Here is a 26397-nt window from a genome sequence, read left to right on the forward strand (position 1 = left end):
TGGTGGGCACTGAGGTTTTCCCCCTTATGGTGGGCACTGAGGCTTTTTCCCTTATGGAGGCACTGAGGCTTTCTCCCTTATGGTGGGCACTGAGGCTTTCTCCCTTATGGGGGGCACTGAGGCTTTCTCCCTTATGGGGGGCACTGAGGCTTTCTCCCTTATGGGGGCACTGAGGCTTTCTCCCTTATGGTGGGCACTGAGGCTTTCTCTCTTATGTTGGGCACTGAGGCTTTCTCCCTTATGGTGGGCACTGAGGCTTGCTCTCATATGGTGGGCACTGAGGCTTGCTCTCATATGGTGGGCACTGAGGCTTTCTCCCTTATGGTGGGCACTGAGGCTTTCTCCCTTATGGGGGGCACTGAGGCTTTCTCCCTTATGGGGGGCACTGTCCTCTCATTCAGGATAACACAGGCTATGGTGCTGCAGAATACAGTGGAATTTTATGTCGCCGTTTTTCTGTATCGCGACATCTGACCTGTACTCGCTATTGGCCGGTAGAAGACAATGTTGCTAAATTGCAGACAAGGAGTTATGGCCGTGGTTCCCTCATGATTGGGGTGACAGCTGCCTGGTGGAGCCATGACAGACAGACGTCCCTGTGAGAAGTCGTGCACACAGGGCTCCGCTGTCAGCGGCTTCTGTCAGACATTTTGGGGTGAGCCGCATCTCCGCTCGTCTCCTCCGTCCCTCCTCTCCGTCATCCCCGTGACTCTCGCACTCCCCGGATCCTGGCCGGCTGCCCAGAAGGAGGCGGAGTCTGCGCCCCAAAGCCCCTCACTCCAGCCAAGGCGTAGACAGAAGCCACAGCCCGGGACATCCAGCGATCCGCTCTCCTCCAACCTGGTCCTACATGCGGCTTTGAGAATGCGGACGGCCCCGGTTTCCGGCCTCCTGGCCCCCGTGGCCCTTCTGCTTCTCCTGTGGCCCTCAGAGCGAGTGACTGACGCCTGCAGCTGCTCCCCCGTGCACCCACAGCAGGCCTTCTGTAACGCGGACATAGGTGAGGCCGGCGGTGCGGCTGTGTGGACGGGCAGGGGGTGATGGGCAGCGGCGGAGGTGCTGGCACTGGCTGCTGATGAGAGGAGAACACTGCGGTGCATCCGTCGCAGGCAGAGCTGGGCGCTGGGCATGATGACAGGAGGCTGTGTGCTCTCTGGTCTGTGCCCAGGACTCCGGCCACTGCTTGGGTATATGAGAAGTGTCCGCAGCTGGCAGGGACCTCGGTGGGGGCACTATGGGGGCACTGCTGACCGAGACGTGTTTGAGGACACCAATGCTTTGCAATGTATTCTGCGCTGCGACTTGTCCACCAGTCCCAGGGGCGGTCCCCACGATCTGCGCTGCCACTTGTTCGCCAGTCCCAGGGGTGATCCCCACGATCTGCGCTGCCACTTGTTCACCAGTCCCAGGGGCGGTCCCCACGATCTGCGCTGCCACTTGTTCGCCAGTCCCAGGGGTGATCCCCAAGGTCTGCGCTGCCACTTGTTCACCAGTCCCAGGGCAGTCCCCACGGTCTGCGCTGCTACTTGTTCACCAGTCCCAGGGCAGTCCCCACGGTCTGCGCTGCCACTTGTTCACCAGTCCCAGAGGTGGTCCCCACGGTCTGCGCTGCCACTTGTTCACCAGTCGCAGGGGTGGTTCCCACGGTCTGTGCTGCCACTTGTTCACCAGTCCCAGGGCGGTCCCCACGGTCTGCGCTGCCACTTGTTCACCAGTCACAGGGGTGGTCCCCCACGGTCTGCGCTGCTACTTGTTCACCAGTCCCAGGGCGGTCCCCACGGTCTGCGCTGCTACTTGTTCACCAGTCCCAGGGCAGTCCCCACGGTCTGCGCTGCCACTTGTTCACCAGTCCCAGAGGTGGTCCCCACGGTCTGCGCTGCCACTTGTTCACCAGTCCCAGGGGTGGTCCCCAAGGTCTGTGCTGTCACTTGTTCACCAGTCCCAGGGGTGGTCCCCAAGGTCTGTGCTGCCACTTGTTCACCAGTCCCAGGGGCGGTCCCCACAGTCTACACTGCCACTTGTTCACCAGTCCCAGGGTCGGTCCCCACAGTCTGCACTGCCACTTGTTCACCAGTCCCAGGGGCGGTCCCCAAGGTCTATGCTCAGCACTACAAGTAGAAGCAGCTCCTTATATGCCGGGACTTGTGCCTTCCTGCTGCCCTGAGCTCTGGCTGTACTTGTATAGGGATGAATCCTGTAAATCCTCTGCTTTCTGCGGGTTATAAACAGTTCTCTTCTGCACAATATAGAATATTCCCAGACGCAGCGACAACGCACACAGCCCGCACCCATATAGCAGAAGGAAGGTCTGTGTGCAACGAGAGGCGGTGGGTAACAGTACAGCCCTCCCTATAAGATGATGGCCTCTGGGCATTCTCCCTACTTATATTTTATTTGTCACATGATTCATGCCACCCAAAGTGTGACTTAAGAGACCAGCTTGTTTTTTTCAGGCTTGTATATTTTCTTCTGAAACTTTTTGAAGTTTCAGAAGAAAACACACTTTTAAGATATGACTAGAACGATCAGTCCTGGGCACAAGTTCATGGAAAGGATGCCCTGAAACCAGAGCCACAAAGCTTATAAGAAGCATGGGGGATCTTTGAAGAACTACCGTATATACTCGAGTATAAGCCGACCCGAGTATAAGCCGACCCCCCTAATTTTGCCACAAAAAACTGGGAAAACTTATTGACTCGAGTATAAGCCTAGGGTGGAAATGCAGCATTTACCGGTGAATTTCAAAAATAAAAATAGATCATTATTTCCCCATTGCTGTGCCATATAGTGCTCTACACCGTTCATTATTTCCCCATAGCTGTGCCCCATATAGTGCTCTGCACCGTTCATTGTGCCCCATTGCTGTGCCATATACAGTGCTCTGCACCGTTCATTGTGCCCCATTGCTGTGCCATATACGGTGCTCTGCACCGTTCATTGTGCCCCATTGCTGTGCCATATACAGTGCTCTGCACCGTTCATTGTGCCCCATATCTGTGCCCATATACGGTGCTCTGCTCCGTTCATTGTGCCCCATTGCTGTGCCATATACGGTGCTCTGCACCGTTCATTGTGCCCCATATCTGTGCCCATATACAGTGCTCTGCACCGTTCATTGTGCCCCATTGCTGTGCCATATACGGTGCTTTGCACCGTTCATTGTGCCCCATTGCTGTGCCATATACGGTGCTCTGCACCATTCATTGTGCCCCATAGAAATCTCTGCCGCCGCTGCTGCAATAAAAAAAAAACACATACTCACCTCCCTTGATTGCAGCTCCCGGCGTCTCGTTCCGGCGCCTCCATCTTCCCGGCGTCTCTGCTCTGACTGATCAGGCAGAGGGCGCCGCGCACACTATATGCGTCATCACGCCCTCTGCCTGAACAGTCAGAGCGCAGACGCCGGGAAGATGGAGGCGCCGGCCGGGAAGATGGAGCGGCGCCCGGCGGCTGGAACGAGGACAGGTGAATATGCTATACTTACCTAGTCCTGGCGATCCTCGCGCTGTCCCTCTGCCTGGTCTTCGGTGCCGCAGCTCTTCCTGTCAGCGGTCACCGGCACCGCTGATTAGAGGAATGAATAGGCGGCTCCGCCCCTATGGGAGGTGGAGCCGCTTATTCATATCTCTAATGAGCGATCCCACGTGACCGCTGAAGAGGGGAAGAAGCTGCAGCACAGAAGACCGTGGGACGGCAGGGACAGCGCGAGGATCGCTGGGACTAGGTAAGTATACCTCAGCGCCCTCACCCCCTCACCCGCCGACCCTGCCACCCACATTGACTCGAGTATAAGCCGAGAGGGGCACTTTCAGCCCAAAAATTTGGGCTGAAAATCTCGGCTTATACTCGAGTATATACGGTATATGTATTTAGTCCTGAGAAGGAAAATCTAAGGGGGACAGTATTGACTTGAAAAAGTACCGTAGATAAACCTCCATTCAAAAGACAAGGGGGCACTCCTTCCACCTAGAGGAAGATAGGTTCAATCCCCGGAGGAGACAAGGCTCCTTTACTGTGAGAACTGTTAATCCGTGGAATAGTCCTGCTCAGGAGCTGGTCACAGGTGGAACAATCCATGGTTTAAAAAAAAAGTCTCTTTATAAGAGAATAACATACGGTAAATGTTTATGTACAATATATAAAGTTATTGTATCAGTCAACATGGGATCAGAAGGGAACAACTTGCTCTTTAGGCTGACTGTTATTATGGATGTGCGTATTCCCCCTCCTTGTTTCCTTTCCCACCCTGTGTTGAATTTGATGGACATTTGTTTGTTTTCAGTAGTATTGTGTTACTATGCAGATAGTCTGGGATGCCCGTCATTTGCATTATTCTACCAATCTGCATTGACCTCAAGTCTAGGACTTGAAAACATTGAATAGCCAGTTAGCCATCGTGCCCAAAAATTAGCCATTGGAATCTGACCAGACGGATCGTTTTCTGCTGATCTATGAAAGTTCTTATAAGATCGATCCTATTGTCTGGCTTCTGAAACAAAGTATTGGCCAACTAGCCCCTAAAGTCTGTACTATCTTGTCCACACCTGCTTTAGCCTTAGGCCATGTTCCAACAATGAGTTTTTGATGCTGCTTATTTTCGCCACAAAATACAAGAAACTAAGTGATACATGGCTGGTATCAGGGTCTCTGTTCCTACAGGATGCTTCTCTTAGATGGGGTAGCAAAAACCTGATGGCAAATTCCATTTAAACCAGCCAATGGGTCACTCTTTGCCTTTGCAGTGATTTTGGTTCCACCAGTCTTACTATGTAGGGAAAGCATGTTAAAGGGGTATTCCCAAATCTGGAAGTTATCCCCTGTCCATCAGATGGGGAATAACTTCCCAATTGCTGAGGGTCTGACCTCAAGGAACCCCCACCGATCCTGAGAGTCATTTGAATGGAATAACGGAAGTGCTTATGGGAGTGCTGAAGACCATCAGTGCGCAGCATTTGGCTGTCATCGGCACTAACGTTGAGAATGAATGGGTAGGTGGGAGGCCCAGCGAACAGACCGCCAGCAATCGAGATGTTATCTCCTATCCTGAGAATAGGGGATAACCTAGAAGCTTGAGAGTACCCCTTGGAAGGTGTACAGAGGAATACTCAGGATGGCCTGAATGGCCAGATGGGAGGAAGCTACCGGCACTCTAGGGAGTGCAGATAAGTTGTCACTACAAGATGGAAGGGGAGAGTCCTCCTGATGTCCTTATTTAATCTCTAGGTACAGTAACCCCCATGTGAGTGAGCGGATCTTTGTGTAATCTGGATTGTGTGCTCTGCTCAGGCTGAGGTTTCCTTTATGTCAGCTATTTAATAACTCCTCTGAAGTAGGTGATCGTAGAGGCAGTAGTCATTGCTGTATGGGCTAGAAATACCTGATATATGCATGCTCAGTAATTATGCATGACTTCTAGGAGAAAGCGCCGGCTACCTCCCACCTCGGCACAGTAATGATATCCAGATGAAAGGAAATGGGGAGGAGAGATGCTGACCTAAAGGAAACATTCTGTGCTTAGAAGAGGTGGTCATGCTTCCTTCCATGGGCAGTCAGACACACGGGCACAGATTACTGTACACCGACGAGATGCCTGCTCAGCATGTTTGTATATTTACATATGTGGATGTGCTTTGTGGACATTTCTAGAATTGGAAGCAATCCAGATTGAAAGACAATCTTCAAAAACACTTCAACAAACAATAATGATAACTTTGCTGATTTTTTTTGCTGATGAAGCACAGAGGAAATGGTACCCAGAATTCTTGCTGGATAAACGTTACCGCTGGTTACATTGTAGAAAGAAATGATATTTTTCTTTCGGTTCTTTATCTATTACCTGCTACCAGTTTAATTTCTTAAACTCTCGGACAGTCCTTTTAATCCCCTAACATATGTTCTAACGTGATAAAATCAGAAAGGCAGCCCCGGGAAACAAAACACCAGGGCCTACACATTCTCAATGGAAAATTCAAGGTACAGTACAAACAAAGCTGCAGGCAACCGTAAGGGAATGTGATGTGTTCAGTTTCTTCACACTGTTAGGCCATTGGCAGGAAAAGTGTTAACAAAAAAAGTACAAACTTATACTTTACATTTATGGCGACAATATATGCCAAATGTGTGTATTTTTACCGAAAAACATGGGGCACTGAAGTTTTAGAACAGAGAATAACCAAAATAACCATATAGTAAAGGAAACGGTTTTATAAAAGAAGAACCTGAATCTGGTCCCATTTCTATCAGCGAAGAACAGAAAACGGCAGAATGGACATAGCTTCTTAAAAATTGCATAGTTGAATATTAAGAAGGATTAGGCTGCTGTATTTCAACATGCCCAACTATTCTCATGGTAAAGCCACAGTCAGGGATGATTCACAGCGGCCTACTGTCCTTTCCAAATTGAAAATACATTTTATTAGGTCTTATTATTTGTTCTACTTAAAAGGAACTAACTTTACTTTCCATATACTTTAAATAGTACAGGCAAATAAAAAACTTTGTAATATATCTTATCAGAGAAATTATCTTCCTTCCCAACTTATCAGACACTTCTTCCTTTGTCAACCACTTTGAAAAAACAGCAACAATCTCTTTGTACAGGTAAGGCATAGCTCATTATACTCTATGGAGGAGGGAAGAAGAGAGAGGAGCAAGGAGAGGAAACAAGCAGAGAGACAGAAACATTGTGCAGAGCTCTCTAACAAGTGTTTTACCTGACTTCAAAGCTTGACTCATAGCACAAATAGCACACCAAGACTAGGCATAAAAATAAACTTTTTTTAAAATTATTTTTATTTTTTTTCTCCCAAAACCAAAGTAATTACACAACAAAAGTGAGGCATCGCAATGTTTCTGATGAAGTATCTTTCATCATGGTGAAAACGAGAATTGGTCATTTCCACACTCTCTCTGGAGCCCTAGACAGCCCTGCGATTCCATCCCTTCATACACTGGTAGAAATTGATTTTTTTCTTTTTTCATTCTAGAAGGACATCCGATCCCACACATATCCCGTTTTAAGCCATAACTTGAAACTTTACTACACTTTACCTTGTGGTGTAAATTTTTTGGGATATGAGGGTATAAAAAAATTAAACATAGACAATGTACCATTTACAGTGACTCTTTGTTTCTCTTTGTCCCTTGACCAGTTTTTTAACCATTTGCATATAGTGCCCCCTAGTCCCTACTTCTGAAGCCATACAAGGCCATTGTGTGGTACAGTATCAAATGCTTTTGAAAAGTCCAGGTGTATCACATCTGCCGCATGATCAACATCCAGATTTGCATTACCTTCTCATAGAAACCCACTACTTTTTTTGTTAAGGAATTCTTTGGTTATTAAACAATATACAAAATAGAAGCAGGTCCTGTAGAGAAAGGGTTCTAAAAGACCAATGTGAGTGATAGTGCCTAAGTACAGTAAACAAGTAACAAATAATTGTAATGACGGGAATGTCCATATCAATGTGGTTGACTGAGGTGGGACAAGAATATAAGATTATCTTATAGAGGGCAAAAGAGGAAGACCATCTGGTGGGGGGTGGTGCCCAGTAATTTAGGGTGAGTGCAATGTATAATGCTTATTTTTGGTAGCAGGTCCAAGGCTTTCTTAGCCCTAGATGCCCCTATTTTGTGGAACAGTGAAGGTGGGTGAGATTCCCAGCTAGGCAGCTTTTCGGGGTGTTCAATTGAGTGCATTTTGCGTGAAGAAAGTATACACCACTCCTAGTTATGAGATATGGTGCCCAAATAGGGTTCAAACCCGTAGATTATGTAATAGAAAAACTTGGCACTCAGGATGTTACAGTGAAAGTTTTATTTGGCAATCCTTATAGTTGTTAACGTTTCGGTCCTACATTTGGACTTTCATCAAGAACGAGGTTCCAGGTTCTGCCACGAGGTGGTGGCCTGTCTACAAGGAAGAGGGGGCAGTGCAGTCTTGTGGAGCTGTGATAGTGTGAGAGTAGGTAAATGATACTGATTGTCCCTTGAATTATGGATATAGTACCACTTGTAGCAGCGGTAGGTAATGGCGCTCTAAGTACATTTTAGTTATCCAATCTGAGTAAGAAGGGGTGTTGATGGTTTCCAAAGTACAAGGATTCAGTGTTTTGCAGCTCCCAACAATAGTGCTAGCAAGTCATGTTTTTTAGGTTGAAAGTATTTAGAAGGGTGTGACAATATCTCACTACTTCTACAGTTCTTCTAGACATCCTCCCTCTGAGCTGGGAGATAACTGTATGGTAAAGAAGGACTGTTAGGGTAAGTTCACACAGGGTGTTTTTGCTGCTTTTATTTTCTGCAGCAAAACCTGATCTTCTTGGCAGGAAAGAAGCTACGTCAAAAATGCAGGTTTAGGTGCGTTTTGTTGCGTATTTAGTGCGTTTTTTTTTCTCTTTGTCCATGCTAATATCCTTGGATTTTCAGCAGCAAAAACGCAGCAAATAAATATACCTGTGTTTTTGCTGTGTTTTTTTCAACACCCATTCAAGTCAATGGGTGAAAAAACGCGGCGAAAACTCTGAAAGAAGTGACATGCTCCATGTCCAAAAAATGCAGCAAAGCACAAAATACTGATCAAACAAAAAACCAATGTGTGTGCATGAGATTTCTGAAATCTCATACGCTTTGCTGGTACTGTAAAAAGCAGCTGAAAATTAGCATAAAAACACAGCAAAAACGCTCAGTGTGAACTTACCCTAGATGTGTAGAATGTAACATCGGCAAGATTTGTGCTGCTTTTTACTTCACGCAAGATATACAGGTGCTTCTCCCTAAATTAGAATATCATCAAAATGTTAATTTATTTCAGTTCTTCAATACAAGAAGTGAAACTCATATATTATATAGAGTCATTACAAACAGAGGGATCTATTTCAAGTGTTTATTTTAATGTTGATGATTATGGCTTAAAGCCAATGAAAATCCAAAAGTCATTATCTCAGTAAATTAGAATAATTAACTAAAAACACCTGCAAAGGCTTCCTAAGCGTTTATAAAGGTCCCTTAGTCAGTTTCAGTAGGCTCCACAATCATGGGGAAGACTGCTGACTTGACAGATGTCCAGAAGGCAGTCATTGACACTCCACAAGAAGGGTAAGCCACAAAAGGTCATTGCTAAAGAAGCTGGCTGTTCAGAGTGCTTTATCCAAGCATATTAATGGAAGGTTGAGTGGAAGGAAAAAGTATGGTAAAAAAAGGTGCACAAGCAACCAGGATAACTGCAGCCTTGAAAGAATTGTTAAGAAAAGGCCAAAAATTTGGGGGGGATTCACAAGGAGTGGACTTCTGCTGAAGTCTTTGCTTCAAGAGCCGCCACACACAGAAGTATCCAGGACATGCGCTACAAGTGTCACATTCCAAGTGTCAAGCCACTCATGACCAATAGACAATGCCAGAAGCGTCTTACCTGGGCCAAGGAGACAAAGAACTGGACTGTTGCTCAGTGGTACAAGGGGTTGTTTTCAGATGAAAGTAAATTTTGCATTTAATTTGGAAGTCAAGGTCCCAGATTCTGGCGGAAGAGTGGAGAGGTACAAATTCCAAGCTGCTTGAGGTCTAGTGTGAAGTTTCCACAATCAGTGATGGTTTGGGGAGCCATGTCATCTGCTGGTGTAGGTCCAGTTCGTTCTATCAAGACCAAAGTCAGCGTAGCCGTGAAGCAGGAAATTTTAAAGTACTTCATGCTTCCCTCTGCCGACAAGCTTTTTGAAGATGGAAATTCGATTCTCCAGCAGGACTTGGCCCCTGTCCACTCCGCCAAAAGTACCAGTACCTGGTTTAAAAACAACATTATCACTGTACTTGATTGGCCAGTAAACTCACCTGAACTTAGCCCCATAGAGAATATATGAGGTATTGTAAAGAGGAAGATGAGACACCAGACCCAACAATGCAGACAAGCTGAAGGCTGCTGTCAAAGCAACTTGGGCTTCCATAACACCTCAGCAGTGCCACAGGCTGATTGCCTCCATGCCACGCCGCATTGATACATTAAAGGGAACCTGTCACCCCAAAAATCGCGGGTGAGGTAAGCCCACCGGCATCAGGGGCTTATCTACAGCATTCTGTAACGCTGTAGATAAGCCCCCGATGTTACCTGAAAAAGGAGAAAAAGACGTTATATTATACTCACCCAGGGGCGGTCCCGCTGCTGGTCAGGTCGGATGGGCGTCTATGGTCCGCTGCGGCGCCTCCCATCTTCATTACAAGACGTCCTCTTCTGATCTTCAGCCACGGCTCCGGCGCAGGCGTACTTTGCTCTGCCCTGTTGAGGGCAGACAAAGTACTGCAGTGCGCAGGCGCCGGGCCTCTGAACTTTCCGGCGCCTGCGCACTGCAGTACTATCCTCTGCTCTCAAGAGGGCAGAGCAAAGTACGCCTGCGCCGGAGCCGTGGCTGAAGATTAGAAGAGGACGTCTTGTAATGAAGATGGGAGGCGCCGCAGCGGACCAGAGACGCCCATCCGACCTGACCAGCAGCGGGACCGCCCCTGGGTGAGTATAATATAACATCTTTTTCTCCTTTTTCAGGTAACATCGGGGGCTAATCTACAGCATTACAGAATGCTGCAGATAAGCTCCTGATGCCGGTGGGCTTACCTCACCCGCGATTTTCGGGGTGACAGGTTCCCTTTAATTGATGCAAAAGGAGCTCTGGCCAAGTATTGAGTGCATTAATTGGATTTTAAAATCATTTTTCAAGCTGGTGTTATAAAGTAATCTAATTTACTGAGATAATGACTTTGGATTTTCATTGGCTGTAAGCCATAGTCATCAACATTAAAGGTACCTTCACACTGAACAACTTAACAACGATATCGCTAGCGATCCGTGACGTTGCAGCGTCCTGGATAGCGATATCATTGTGTTTGACACGCACCAGCGATCTGGATCCCGCTGTGACATCGCTGGTCGGAGCAGAAAGGCCAGAACTTTATTTTGTCGCTGGATCACCCGCTGACATCGCTGAATCGGCGTGTGTGACGCCGATTCAGCGATGTCTTCACTGGTAACCAGGGTAAACATCGGGTTACTAAGCGCAGGGCCGCGCTTAGTAACCCGATGTTTACCCTGGTTACCAGTGTAAATGTAAAAAAAAAAAAACAGTACATACTTACATTCCTGTGTCTGTCCCGCGCCGTCAGCTCCCCGCACTGACTGTGAGCGCCGGCCGGCCGTAAAGCACAGCGGTGACGTCACTGCTCTGCTTTACGGCCGTCCGGCGCTGACACAGTGCAGGGAAGCTGACGGCGCTGGACAGACACCGGAATGTAAGTATGTACTGTTTTTTTTTTTTTACATTTACACTGGTAACCAGGGTAAACATCGGGTTACTAAGCGCGGCCCTGCGCTTAGTAACCCGATGTTTACCCTGGTTACCAGGAGACTTCGGCATCGTTGGTCGCTGGAGAGCTGTCTGTGTGACAGCTCTCCAGCGACGAAACAGCGACGCTGCAGCTATCGGCATCGTTGCCTATATCGCTGCAGCGTCGCTTAATGTGATGGTACCTTAACAGAAATAAACACCTGAAATAGATCACTCTGTTGGTAATGACTCTATATAATATGAGTTTCACTTTTTGTATCGAAGAACTGAAATAAATTAACTTTTGGATGATATTCTAATTTAGTGAGAAGCACTTGTAGCTATATAAGAAGCAATGTAAGATAGTTTTCTGATTATTGTGGAGCATCAGGAATAGGAGGAGGGAACTGGAAGTATCAGGAACTGTCTTTGTGGATGCTGTTGGATCTGCAAGATTAGGGTGGACAAATATCTGAGAATTTGGAAGCTATAGAGCCAATATGAAAACCAGCTTTAAATATATAATGGACAATTAATAAAACTTACATTGACATCTAAAAAATAGGATCTGCAACCAGGTACGGTATATTGGCTATTTAATTTAGCACCCAGATTTTCACAGCATTTACTGTATTTCTCTTTTTTTATCAGTGATTAAACCAAAACTATATGGTGTTCTCCATAAAGGAATTGAACTGATATTGGTTTCTTTATCATATAGCAAGCCATAAATAGGTTCAGATGCAAAAATACAACTGAGAACATTAGCGGTGGAGAGCATTAGTTGCTAGTGAGAGTTTGGTTGTTTTTGATAATTGTTCTCATGGTTGTTTTGGATGATTGCTTGATGAGTGTCCTCACTATTATAATGATTTAGCAAGGTTCACTGCGTCTCTCTGGATGAACATGTACTACCCTGTACATTCCTCAATCTCACAAACTACAATTGCATCTGCTTTTACCAAGTTCTTGTTTAAAGAAGCACTCATCCTATCAATGTTTTTATCTTAATATATTGAATTCATCATATTATATAGCACTGTGTACTTACAATTGCTCATTTTGCCTTTATACTCAGCTAATTATTCTCTTGTTCCATTAGGTCTATGACATCACATGATTTTAAACAGACTAGCTGAATCCTCCTAGGCTCTATGTAGAAACAGGAGGTCAATTTTCCCTGTATGATTCACCTGTCACTACATAATTCCTTGGCCAGGAAATGATCAGAGCAGCTGGATCAAGAGTTGAAGACGAGAATGATAAATGCAGGGAAAAGAGACTTCCAGTTTCTACATACAATAGAGGAGAGAAAAGAGAAGAATTAGCTGGGTAAAAAGGCAAAATTAGCAATTGTAAGTATGCTGTGCAGTACAATATGATGATTGCAATGTATTAAGAGGATAAAAACTTTGATGAACTGCTTTAAAGTATTTACTGAAAAAGTTACTTAGAAGTTTTACAGTTTTATTTTTCAGAAAAAGAAATATTTCTCAAAGTAGTTTTCCTGCTATAAGTTTGTCTATGGGCTTGCTCTATGTGAAAATATTGCTCTATGTGAAAATAACAAAATCAGCCGTTGCTCACCCTCCGCAGATCCAGCTCTGCCTTAGTGACTCCTATATTGACAGGCTGCAGCGGTGACGTCATAACTGCATCACTTGTGATTGTCACAGCCAATCACTAGGCTCAGTGGTGTCATGCTGACTACCTCGACATCAACACTAAGCTTAGTGATTGGCTTCAGCGGTTAAGTGCGCTGTAGTCATAACTTCACTGCTGCAGCCTGTCAGCAAAGACCGGAGCAGTGGCAGTGATGCAACCTAGGGGGATAAATAAGATATACCTGAAAATCTCCTTTGATTATGGCCCAAATATGCAGTTCTATGAATTGGAGTTCAGAGGGGTTATTGTTTTATACAAGTTGATAAGTTTATATTCATAAAATGGATATATCTTGACAAAATCACCCCAAAAAATTAGACTGCAAATATAAAATTCACCATTTAGTAACGACTTTCTATGATATACTCAGTAAGCCGTGATTAGTACCTACCAACAGTGGAATCCGCTAGGATAGCTAATGTGCATGGGAGGAAAAGTGTGTCTGGTCCGTTCCCTCTGAAAAGCTACTGTAAAGGAAATGCTGGCTACAATAGAAAGGAATCATAAGACAGTGCGTCTCGTAATGCTTAGGGGATGCATAGTCGCTAGCAGGTCACGGTCTTTATGCTAACTCCTGTCCACTAACAAAAGCTTCATTGATTTGTAAGTAAGCCTCAGAACGGTCCATGGAGCAATGGCAGAAGGAGCCTGCATTGATGAATTACATTTTCTCTTACAACATGTGGATGAATATTTGTGCATGCATATCTTACATTGGAAGATATATTAAGGTGCGCTATGGTAAGAATATCCAGCGAAGCCAGAGTGATGCTCTGGTCAATGTTCTGAAAAACCAAATGAGTATTAACATTCAGTTGGATGTTACTTTGATATGTACTGCCTCGCTAAATAATTTTGCAAGCCAAGTACACTCCCCCGCATAGTAACAGTATTTCTTAATGGCAGTGGCATATTGTAACAGGATAATGTCAAACTGTTCAGAAATTATTGGAGAAAAATGGCAAAAAGTTTATTGTGTAGACTTCTAAATTCCCATTAATTCAATTGAGCATTTGTGGGATTATTATTATTTATTTATATAGCACTATTGATTCCATGGTGCAATACATGAGTAGGGGTTACATAAAAATTACAGATATTACTTACAGTAGGCAAACTAACAATTGCAGACTGATACAGAGGGACGAGGACCCTGCCCTTGCGGGCTTACATTCTACAGGATGGTCAGGAAAGAGACAATAGTAGCTTCGGTAGTGGTGAGGAGGCAGCGAGGTCAGTGCAGGCTGTAGGCTTTCCTGAAGAGGTGGATTTTAAGGTTCCGTCTGAAGGATCCGAATGTGGTTGATAATAGGACATGTTGGGGCAAAGAATTCCAGAGGATGGGGGATATTCGGGAGAAGTCTTGGAGGCGGTGGGGTGAGGAGCAAATAAGTGTGGAGGAGAGAAGGAGGTCTTGGGAGGACAGGAGATTACATGAGGGAAGATATCGGGAGATTAGTTCAGAAATACTCTATATGGGGGAGACAGGTTATGGATGGCCTTGTAGGTCAGTATTAGTAATTTGAACTGAATACGCTGAGGAAATGGGAGCCAGTGAAGAGATTTGCAGAGGGGGGAAGCGGAGAAGTAGCGAGGAGAGAGATGAATTAGTCAGGCAGCAGAGTTTAGGATGGACTGGAGAGGTGCAAGTGTGTTAGCAGGGAGGCCACAGAAAAGGATGTTGCAGTAGTCAAGGTGGGAGGTGATGAAGGCATACACAAGCATTTTAGTAGATTGACGGTTGAGGAAAGGACGGATTCTGGACACATATTTGAGCTGGAGGCAACAGGTGGAAAGAGCTTGGATGTGTGGTTTGAAGGACAGGGCAGACTCAAGTGTTACTCCGAGGCAGCGGACTTCCGGTACAGGAGAAAGCGTGATGTCGTTAATTACGATAGATAGGTCAGGTAAGGAAGATCTATGAGATGGAGAAAAGATGAGGAGTTCAGATTTGTCCACATTGAGTTTGAGGAAGCGAGAGGAGAAGAATGTGGATATGGCTGATAGACACTCCGGGATTCTGGACAGCAGAGAGGTGACGTCTGGGCCACAAAGTTAGATCTGAGTGTCATCAGCATAAAGGTGGTACTGGAATCCATGGGACTTTATGAGTTGTCCTAGGCCAAGTGTATAGATTGAGAAGAGTAGGGGTCCTAGAATGGGATGTGCTGGAATTAACAGGTCTAAGCCCTCCTTCACACATCAGTGTCGCTGGTACTAATGATGACAGTTTTCACACGTACCAGCTGTTTGCTTATCCTTTACTGGTTAGTTTACGGGGACCCCAGAAAAAAATGACACGGGGTCCTCCTATAATTTCTAACCAGCATAGGCTAAACAGACAGCTGTGGCCAAATTTTAATGGCCAGGGAAGGGGCCAGGGATATTGGACCCCCTAACAGACTAACAACATTATCCCTCAGCGGTCCCAGAAATGGCTCATATGCGCCAAATCTGGCTCTTAGCCTCGCTCTTCCCACTTGCTCTGGTGCGGCGGCAAGTGGTGATAATAAGGTTGGGTTGATGTCACCTTTGTATTGTCAGCTGACATCAAAGCGTAGGGGTTAGTAGCGGAGAGGTGTCTATAAGGCGTCCTTTATTTAAAATTAATACACCCCACCCTCTTTTTCCTATTTATTACATTAAAAATCAAAATAATAAAACATCATATTCCTTACCTGTCCAACAACAATCCAATTGCCCGACGAAGAGCTCCAGCTCCACTACATCTGGATTGCAATGGCATGATGCGACAACTCAGCCATGAATTAAGGAGACGCTGAGCTGAGATTGGGACGCAGCTTCAGTGATGATCGGTAACGTCATAGAGGATACCGCAAGTCACAACCAGCTGTCCCAAACTCAGCTCAGGGTAAGGCCGGGTTCACATTGCGTCAATGGCAATGCACTGATGGCATCCGTTACACAACGGCACTTACGCAATGTAACAGATGCTTCAGCGCACCCATTGACTGCCATTATGTAGCGCATCGCTAACACATTTCATAATCGGCATGCATTAGCGATGTGCTGTCATTCTGTGACGGACCCTCGGACGCGGTCTGCAGTGTCTCCGGGTCCATCACCGATAGCGTAGGTGGAGCATCTGCGTTATCGCGATCACATAACGCGATCTTTAAAAGGCACTAGCGTTGCTGCAGTCCGTTTAACGCATGCGTTGATTTGACTGCATCAACGCAATGTGAACCCTGCCTAAGTCTGCCGATGAACTGCTGTAACCTTCATTGCGTCACCGCTAGCACCATGAGAAGTTATCGTATCCAGAGAGTGGTGATGAGTGATTGCTACTCTGATGGGTCCCAGGCTTTTGATCTGCAGTGAGTGCTAATAATGAACCTATCAACAAAGGAAAGGCTTAATAGCACGGTTTCTATTTTTGCAGTCAACACCAATGTTCGTAGTACAATGCAGTCTAAAGAAAATTCGCCTGAATTCTGGGGCCATACTTTTTGAAAGGAGACATTTTTACAGCACACCTGGCACACTTCTCCAATGTTTTAAAAACGTTCAGTGGTTTATTGCGGCCATGTTTACATGTGCCAATAATTGGGAATGAGCAGTTTTACAGACCTGTGAATGAGGATTTTTAGATGATTTCTTAGAACAAAATCGGATAATCACTTATGTAAATACCGTATATAATATCCTTGTTTGAAAGGTAGTCCAATGGGATAGTTAGTAATTTGGAAGGAATGTTTTCCCTTTTATTGCAGATTGGATTATGCCTTATGATTTCTTGCAACTTTGGATGAATAGATGAAAATAACGTTCTAGTATTTACCATTTCCCGCCATCCTCATTCTTTCTTTTACCCGGTTTGAACTTTATTGGCCTAAGTCTTTTTTTCAACCATACTGTACTATGTAACTACTTTGTAACTATGTAATTTTCTTATAAAGGAAAGGTTTCCTGGTGCTGTTCAGTTCAACAGTAAGTTGAGTATTTTCAATGATGCCTTGTTTTCCAGCCTGAAACTTAAATATATTTCTCAGGAAGCATACAGACCACATTGTGGCTAGGAGGGATAGCAGCTCATTCTAAGCGTCAGCATTGGCTCCAAAAAGTTTACCTACCCCCATCCCTACAAACAAGCATGTGTCGTATTGCACATGTCTTTGTCAAAATCTTCCATGCTATCAGACGTTCTTTTCTTACTTTTTACTCTTTCTTTGGGGTTTGTTCCAAATTGGTAAATTATCACTAATCAATAGAATAGGGACAATTTACTATTTAATCCATAGAATAGTGATAACTTCCTACTATTGATTCTTAGGGCACAAAAGCGCACAGAGAGGTAAAAAAATACTCTGTTGTAAAAAAGTCACAGTAAATAAGCAAGTGCTAGTCAAAAAATGAAAAAATACAGGGTATTTAGTTAATACTTTTTTTGCAAAAAAAAGTATGTTAAGCTGCTCCACCAATCGCCAAGGTATACCCATAATAGAGCAGTCCTATCTAATGCTCTTTGTTCTTTGGTGGTGTGAACAGGTTTCTACAGACTTGTTCACTGTGCAAGTAGCCCATGTGTTTTTGGTTTTATTGATTCTTAGGGGTCCGACCTTTGGGTCCCACATCAATTCCATATAGACCAATCTGAATGGCACACCATTGTTATGTTCTTTATATATGGCACTGCTGGAGAGTGGCTTATATTTGCCTATCAATAATGAAAAACCAATGGCTTTGTGTGTAGATGAGAACTTAGACTTAAATATTTCTTGATAAATAACCTCTTTGCTTAGATCTCCTATGCTGGAGTTTCGTGTGCATTTTTTGAGTGAGACTTAAGAGTAACCATTTTTTTTAATTTTTAGAATTTCTTAAATCGATAGTACACATGAAAATCAGCAACTTTGTGATACATCTTATTAGAAAAATTTGCTTCTGTCTCCATTCTGTAAGTCTGTGAAAATCAATTTTTCCACAGACTCATTGACATACCTGACCAAATGCAATCCGATTTTCAGATACAAATCGAGCATGCTGCGAGGAAAAAAATCGGACATATACATGGCCCCATAGAATAACATTAGTACGAGTGCAATTCAATATTTTGTAGGATCGCGCTCAGAGCGAAAATACGATCGTCTGCACGAGCCCTTATGATAGGTCATCTGTATCATATCAGTAGGGGTCTGGCACCTGATAACCCCACGAATCAGTTGTTTGTATTGACGGTAGCGGATGTAAGTAAGCAGTTGGAGTAGCTGAATGGCACAATTGTGCAGTGGCTGCTGCCAGGTAGTACAGATCCGCCCCTATTCAAATTAAAAGAATATACTCGAGTATAAGCGGTGGGGTCGACGGGTGGGGGGGGAGAGAGGGCTGAGGCATACTTACCTGCTTCCGGGGCTTCTGGCGCTGTCCCTGCAGTCCCACGGTCTTCGGTGCTGCAGCTCTTCCCCTGTTCAGTGGTCACGTGGGACTGCTCATTAGAGAAATGAATATGGACTCCACTCCCATAGGGGTGGAGCCGCATATTCATTTCTCTAATAAGCGGTAACGGTGACCGCTGATAGAGGAAGAGGCTGCGGCACCCGGAGACCAGCTGTCCGGGAGAAGGAGCGGGATGCCGGGAGCAGGTAAGTATTACATATTCACCTGTCCGCGTTCCACCCGCCGGGCGCCGCTCCGTCTTCCCGCAGCCGCAGCATTATATATACCGGTAGCACAGCTTTCTATTGCACATCTATGGGGCAATAATGAACGGTGCAGAGCAATATATGGCACAGCTTTCTATTGCACATCTATGGGGCAATAATGAACGGTGCAGAGCACTATATGGCACAGTTTTATATGGCACAGCTTTCTATGGGGCAATAATGAACGGTGCAGAGCACTATATGGCAGAGCTTTCTATGGCATATCTATGGGACCATAATGAACGGTGCAGAGCACCATATGGCAGAGCTTTATATGGCACATCTATGGGGCAATAATGAACGGTGCAGAGCACTATATGGCAGAGCTTTCTATGGCACATCTATGGGACCATAATGAATGGTGCAGAGCACTATATGGCAGAGCTTTATATGGCACATCTATGGGGCAATAATGAACAATATGGAGCATTATATATGGCACAGCTTTATATGGAGCATCTATGGGGCAATAATGAACAGTATGGAGCATTATATATGGCACAGCTTTATATGGAGCATCTATGGGGCAATAATGAACAATATGGAACATTATATGTGGCACAGCTTTATATGGAGCATCCTATGGGGCAATAATGAACGGTATGGAGCATCTATTTTCATTTTTGAAATTCACCGGTAGCCTCTGCATTTCCTACCCTAGGCTTATACTCGAGTCAATAAGTTTTCCCTGTTTTTTGTGGCAAAATTAGGGGGGTCGGCTTATACTCGGGTCTGCTTATATTCGAGTATATACGGTAATGGATCTGCAGCACTCGGCAGTGGCCACTACACTGATATGATATTGATGACCAATCATGATGATAGGTGTTTTGAATTCTGCTCTTGGGCTCCCTCTGGTGGTTTTTGATGGTAAAGCAGTTATTCCTGAGCAGCAGTCTTGGACAGGTGTTTCTGCTAATTGCAATTCTGACTGGGGTATTTAGCTGTGCAGGACTCATTAGTCCTTGCCAGTAGTCAATGTTCCTTTGGAAGTGTTGGTCCTCTGCCTGGCCTCTCCTGCTTGCTGCCAATTCAGCAAAGATAAGTCTTTGCTTCATTTTTTTTAGACACACGGCTGTGTGTTTATTTTCTGTGCTGATCTTGTTTCTATTTTGTTCCTGCTAGACTGTGCCTGATGTTTTTCTCAGTCTAGTTGGATTCGCTGGAGTCGCAGATATACTCTCCACATCTTTAATTAGGTGGTGGAGTTTTTGTATTTTTCTGCTGTGGACATTTTGTAGTGTTTTATGCTGACCGCATAGTATCCTGTACTATCCTTTCCTATCTAGGTAGAAGTGGCCTCCTTTGCTTATCCTTGTTTTCTGTCTGCGTGTGTCTTTTCCTCTCCTACTCACAGTCATTATTTGTGGGGGGCTACCTATCCTTTGGGGGTCTACTCTGAGGCAAGAGAGTTTTCCTATTTCCATCTTTAGGGATATTTAGTTCTCCGGCTGTGTCGAGGTGTCTAGGTCTGGTTAGGCACACCCCACGGCTACTTCTAGTTGCGGTGATAGGATCAGGGTTTGCGGTCAGTAAAGTTACCACTGCTCCTGCGAAAGTCATTTCATGCTGCTCCAAGGCCACCTGATCATAACAGATAGGTCATCAATATGATAGTGGAGCAATAGCTTGTAAAAGACAAACAGTGCAACATTTTTAAAGAAAACCAACTGCAAAATTATTCTAAGCCCAAAATACATGCATTTACGGTAAGTAAATTAAAATCCACAAAGGTGTTCATATCCTTTAATACTGGTAATAATTAGTTTAGTGTGCAAGTTAGGCTAGTTTCACACATCCTTGTGAGTGTTGCCATCCCAGAGAAATGGACTTACCTTATATACTCGAGTATAAGCCGACCCGAGTATAAGCCGAGACCTGTAATTTTGCCACAAAAAAACTGGGAAAACTTAATGACTCGAGTATAAGCCTAGGGTGGGAAATGCAGCAGCTACTGGTAAATTTCAAAAATAAAAATAGATACCAATAAAAGTAAAATTAATTGAGACATCAGTAGGTTAAGTGTTTTTGAATATCCATATTGAATCAGGAGCCCCATATAATGCTCCATACAGTTCATGATTCGCCCCATATAATGCTCCATACAGTTTATGATGGGCCCCATAAGATGCTCCATATTAAAATATGCCCCATACAATGCTGCATAAAGGTTGACTATGGCCCCATAAGATGCTCCATAGAAACATTTGCCCCATACAATGCTGCACAAAGGTTAATAATGGCCCCATAAGATGCTCCATAGAAACATTTGACCCATATGATGCTGCACAAAGATTGATGGCCCATAACATGCTCCATAGAAACATTTGCCCCATACCATGCTGCATAAAGGTTAATAATGGCCCCATAAGATGCTCCATAGAAACATGTGCCCCATACAATGCTGCACAAAGGTTGATGGCCCCACAAGATGCTCCATAGATTATGCCCCATATGCTGTTGCTGCGATTAAAAAAAAAATCACATACTCACCTCTTGTCGCTCAGGCCCCCGGCACTTGCGATATTCACCTGTCCTCGTTCCACCGCCGGGCGCCGCTGTGTCTTCCAAGTCTCTGACTGTTCAGGCAGAGGGTGGCATGCAGTAAACACGTCCTTGCTCCCTCTAACCAGAACAGTCACAGCCAGAGGACGTGGAAGATGGAGCGGCGCCCGGAGGTGGAACGGGGAGAGGTGAAAATCGCGCAATGTTCACCCTCCCCTGTTATACTCCCCTGCTCCCAGCGCGGTCCCTGCTTCTCAGTGAGAGATGGTCCCCGGGCACCGGCAGCTTCTTCCGGTGTTCAGCGGTCACTGGTACCGCTCATTAAAGTAATGAATATGCATCCATATTCATTACTTTAATGAGCGGTACAACGTGATCGCTGAACACAAGAAGAGCTGCCGGCGCCTGGAGACAATCAGAGACGCGCCGGGAGCAGGTAAGTATGATTTGACAGCTGCCGCTCCCCCGCCGACCCCCTGGGACTCGAGTATAAGCTGAGAGGGGCACTTTCAGGGTATGTGCACACGTCCGGATTTCTTGCAGAAATTTCCTGAAGAAAACCGGAAATTTTCTGCAAGAAATCCGCATTTTTTTTTTTTGCGTTTTTTTCCCGTTTTTTGCGGTTTTCTTAGCATTTTGCAAGCGTAATTAGCTTGCAGAATGCTAAAGTTTTCCAAGCGATCTGTAGCATCGCTTGGAAAACTGACTGACAGGTTGGTCACACTTGTCAAACATAGTGTTTGACAAGTGTGACCAACTTTTTACTATAGATGCAGCCTATGCCGCATCTATAGTAAAAGATAGAATGTTTAAAAATAATAAAAAAAAATAAAAAAAAATGGTTATACTCACCCTGCAGACAGCCGATCTCCTCAGCGGCGTCCATTCCTATAGATGGTGTGTGTGTGCAGGACCTTCGATGACGTCGCGGTCACGTGACCAATCACAGGATCGCGACGTCATCGCAGGTCCTTCACACAGACCATCTATAGGAACAGAAGCGGCAGCATGCACCGCTGAGAGTCGGGAAGACACCGGGGCCATCAGAGGGTAAGTATATGACTATTTTTTATTTTAATTCTTTTTTTTTTTACCAATTATATGGTGCCCAGTCCGTGGAGGAGTGTCTCCTCTCCTCCACCCTGGGTACCAACCGCACATAATCTGCTTACTTCCCGCATGGTGTGCACAGCCCCATGCGGAAAGTCAGCAGATCAATGCACTCCTAGGTGTGCGGAATCCCTGCAATTCCGCATTTTTAACCCCTTTCTGCCAATGGACGTACTATTCCGTCCAGGTGGGGTGGTACTTCCCAAGGACGGAATAGTACGTCCAGCACGATCGGCCGCGCTCACGGGGGGAGCGCGGCCGAGTGTCAGCTGCCTATCGCAGCTGACATCCGGCACTATGTGCCATGAGCAGTCACAGACCGCTCCCGGCATATTAACCCCCGGCACACCGCGATCAAACATGATCGCGGTGTGCCAGCGGTACAGGGAAGCATCGCGCAGGGAGGCCCGGATCCAAGATGGCCGCGGCATCCGGGTCCTGCAGGGAGGGAGGTGGCTTCACAGAGCCTGCTCAGAGCAGGCACTGTGAAGCCTGCACTGCTCTAAGTCAGATCGGTGATCTGACAGAGTGCTGTGCAAACTGTCAGATCACCGATCTGTGATGTCCCCACCTGGGACAAAGTAAAAAAGTAAAAAAAAAAAAATTCCACACGTGTAAAAATTTTTTTTTAAAAAATCCTAAATAATGAAAAAAAAAAATATTCCCATAAATTCATTTCTTTATCTAAATAAAAAAAAACAAACAATAAAAGTACACATATTTAGTATCGCCACGTCCGTAACAACCCCACCTATAAAACTATATCACTAGTTAACCCCTTCAGTAACACCGTAAGAAAAAAAAAAAACGAGGCAAAAAACAACGCTTTATTATTATACCGCCGAACAAAAAGTGGAATAACACGCGATCAAAAAGACAGATATAAATAACCATGGTACCGCTGAAAGCGTCATCTCGTCCCGCAAAAAACGAGCTGCTAAACAGCATCATCAGCAAAAAAAATAAAAAAGTTATAGTCCTCAGAATAAAGCGATGCAAAAATAATTATTTTTTCTATAAAATAGTTTTTATCGTATAAAAGCGCCAAAACATAAAAATATGATATAAATGAGGTATCGCTGTAATCGTACTGACCCGAAGAATAAAACTGCTTTATCCATTTTACCAAACGCGGAACGGTATAAACGCCTCCCCCAAAAGAAATTCATGAATAGCTGGTTTTTGGTCATTCTGCCTCACAAAAATCGGAATAAAAAGCGATCAAAAAATGTCACGTGCCTGAAAATGTTACCAATAAAAACGTCAACTCGTCCCGCAAAAAACAAGACCTCACATGACTCTGTGGACCAAAATATGGAAAAATTATAGCTCTCAAAATGTGGTAACGCAAAAAATATTTTTTTGCAATAAAAAGCGTCTTTTAGTGTGTGACGGCTGCCAATCATAAAAATCCGCTAAAAAACCCGCTATAAAAGTAAATCAAACCCCCCTTCATCACCCCCTTAGTTAAGGAAAAATTAAAAAATGTAAAAAATGTATTTATTTCCATTCTCCCATTAGGGCTAGGGTTAGGGTTAGGGCTAGGGTTAGGACTAGGGTTAGGGCTAGGGTTGGGGCTAGGGTTAGGGCTAGGGTTGGGGCTAGGGTTAAGGCTAAAGTTAGGGTTGGGGCTAAAGTTAGGGTTAGGGTTTGGATTACATTTACGGTTGGGATTAGGGTTAGGGGTGTGTCTGGGTTAGAGGTGTGGTTAGGGTTACTGTTGGGATTAGGGTTAGGGGTGTGTTTGGATTAGGGTTTCAGTTAGAATTGGGGGTTTCCACTGTTTAGGCACATCAGGGGCTCTCCAAATGCGACATGGCGTCCGATCTCAATTCCAGCCAATTCTGCGTTGAAAACGTAAAACAGTGCTCCTTCCCTTCCGAGCTCTCCTGTGTGCCCAAACAGGGGTTTACCCCAACATATTGGGTATCAGCGTACTCAGGACAAATTGGACAACAACTTTTGGTGTCCAATTTCTCCTGTTACCCTTGGGAAAATACAAAACTAGGGGCTAAAAAATAATTTTTGTGGGAAAAAAAAGGATTTTTTATTTTCACGGCTCTGCGATATAAACTGTAGTGAAACACTTGGGGGTTCAAAGTTCTCACAACACATCTAGATAAGTTCCTTGGGGGGTCTAGTTTCCAAAATGGTGTTACTTGTGGGGGGTTTCAATGTTTAGGCACATCAGTGGCTCTCCAAACGCAACATGGCGTCCCATCTCAATTCCAGTCATTTTGCATTGAAAAGTCAAATGGCGCTCCTTCGCTTCCGAGCTCTGTCATGCGCCCAAACAGTGGTTTACCCCCACATGGCGGGTATCGGCGTACCCAGGACAAATTGTACAACAAAGTTTGGGGTCCATTTTCTCCTGTTACCCTTGGTAAAATAAAACAAATTGGAGATGAAGTAAATTTTTTGTGAAAAAAAGTTAAATGTTCATTTTTATTTAAACATTCCAAAAATTCCTGTGAAACACCTGAAGGGTTAATAAACTTCTTGAATGTGGGTTTGAGCACCTTGAGGGGTGCAGTTTTTAGAATGGTGTTACACTTGGGTATTTTCTATCATATAGACCCCTCAAAATGACTTCAAATGAGATGTGGTCCCTAAAAAAAATGGTGTTGTAAAAATGAGAAATTGCTGGTCAACTTTTAACCCTTATTACTCCCTAACAAAAAAAGTTTTTGGTTCCAAAATTGTGCTGATGTAAAGTAGACATGTGGGAAATGTTACTTATTAAGTATTTTGTGTGACATATCTCTGTGATTTAATTGCATAAAAATTCAAAGTTGGAAAATTGCGAAATTTTCAAAATTTTCGCCAAATTTCCATTTTTTCCACAAATAAACGCAGGTAATATCAAAGAAATTTTACCACTATCATGAAGTACAATATGTCTCGAGAAAACAATGTCAGAATCACCGGGATCGGTTGAAGCGTTCCAGAGTTATAACCTCATAAGGGGACAGTGGTCAGAATTGTAAAAATTGGCCTGGTCATTAACGTGCAAACCACCCTTGGGGGTAAAGGAGTTAATGAACATGTTGCTTTTTTTCCGCAATGCGATTTTTTTCGCGGAAAAAAAAGCAACATTTGCACTAGAAATGCGGAATACACTGTAATTAATAGGAGGCATATGTAAGCGTTTTTTTCGCGTTTTTATCACGTTTTTATAGCGAAAAAACGCGAAAAATACTGAACGTGTGCACATGGCCTTAGCCCCAAAAAATGGGGCACACACATTGCAGATTTGACTGTGGAATTTTCTGTGCAGATTCTGCATTTCTTGGCAGAAAACGCAGGTTAAAATCTGCGCCTTTTTATGGTATGTGCACCCCTGCAGATTTCTATAATGGAATGGGTGCAGAAATGCAGCAGATCTGCACAAAAGAAGTGACATGGTCCTTTTTTGAATCTAGTGCGTTTTCTGTGCAGATTTTTCCACACCATCAGCACAGCATTTTTTTTTGCCATTGATTTACATTATACTGTAAATCACTTGCAGATCTGCAGCGTTTCTGCGCGGAAAAAAAAAGCTGCATATCTGCAGGAAATCTGCAACGTGTGCACATACCCTGAAAATCTCGGCTTATACTCGAGTATATACGGTAATTTTTTTCTCAGATGTCATACGACTTGCATCCTAATTGCTTCAAGTTGCATCAGTTTTTGTCTCATCCCTTTTTTTACTGAAACAGATTGAGTTTTTTTCATCCATTGACTCTTAACAATGGATCAGTTTAAAACGGATGAAACTCAGATGGAACTCTGATCAAGGCTAGGGTCGCCCAACTGTTTGCTCTCCATCCGAGAAAATCGGTTTGATTATGGTAATCAGACTTTGATCAGAGTTTGATGAAAGTGGGATATGATTTATCTCAGAGAGGAAAAAAGAAAAAGTTTCTACACTTTCTTTACTATGTCAGTCCATGAAAATCTGACCAGTCTTCGATGTCATCTGAGTGCCGTCCAATTTTATTTCACAGACCCATAGACTTGAATGGGCAACTGCCATCCAATATCCGGAGGCAAATCGTGCATGCTGCCATTTTTTTTCTACAGGCGATTCCATCTGAAGCAAAAATCGGATGTGCAGTCCCATAAAATAACATGGGTATGAGTGCGATCCGTCAAAACCACAG

At 44.5% G+C, this 26397-nt stretch overlaps 1 protein-coding gene across 1 annotated transcript in view; it reads left to right on the plus strand.

The window, feature by feature from the left end:
- The first annotated feature begins 387 nt into the window (after positions 1–387).
- TIMP2 (TIMP metallopeptidase inhibitor 2) overlaps positions 388–26397 on the plus strand; it is a 70047-nt gene continuing 44037 nt past the window's right edge. Inside the window, exon 1 of the mRNA XM_069752413.1 lies at positions 388–1000. Within this exon, the coding sequence (XP_069608514.1) occupies positions 580–1000 (421 nt within the window). The 5' untranslated portion in view covers positions 388–579. The remainder of the gene's footprint in view (positions 1001–26397) is intronic.

Source organism: Ranitomeya imitator, chromosome 2 (genome assembly GCF_032444005.1).
Source record: "Ranitomeya imitator isolate aRanImi1 chromosome 2, aRanImi1.pri, whole genome shotgun sequence".
Lineage (NCBI taxonomy): Eukaryota > Metazoa > Chordata > Amphibia > Anura > Dendrobatidae > Ranitomeya > Ranitomeya imitator.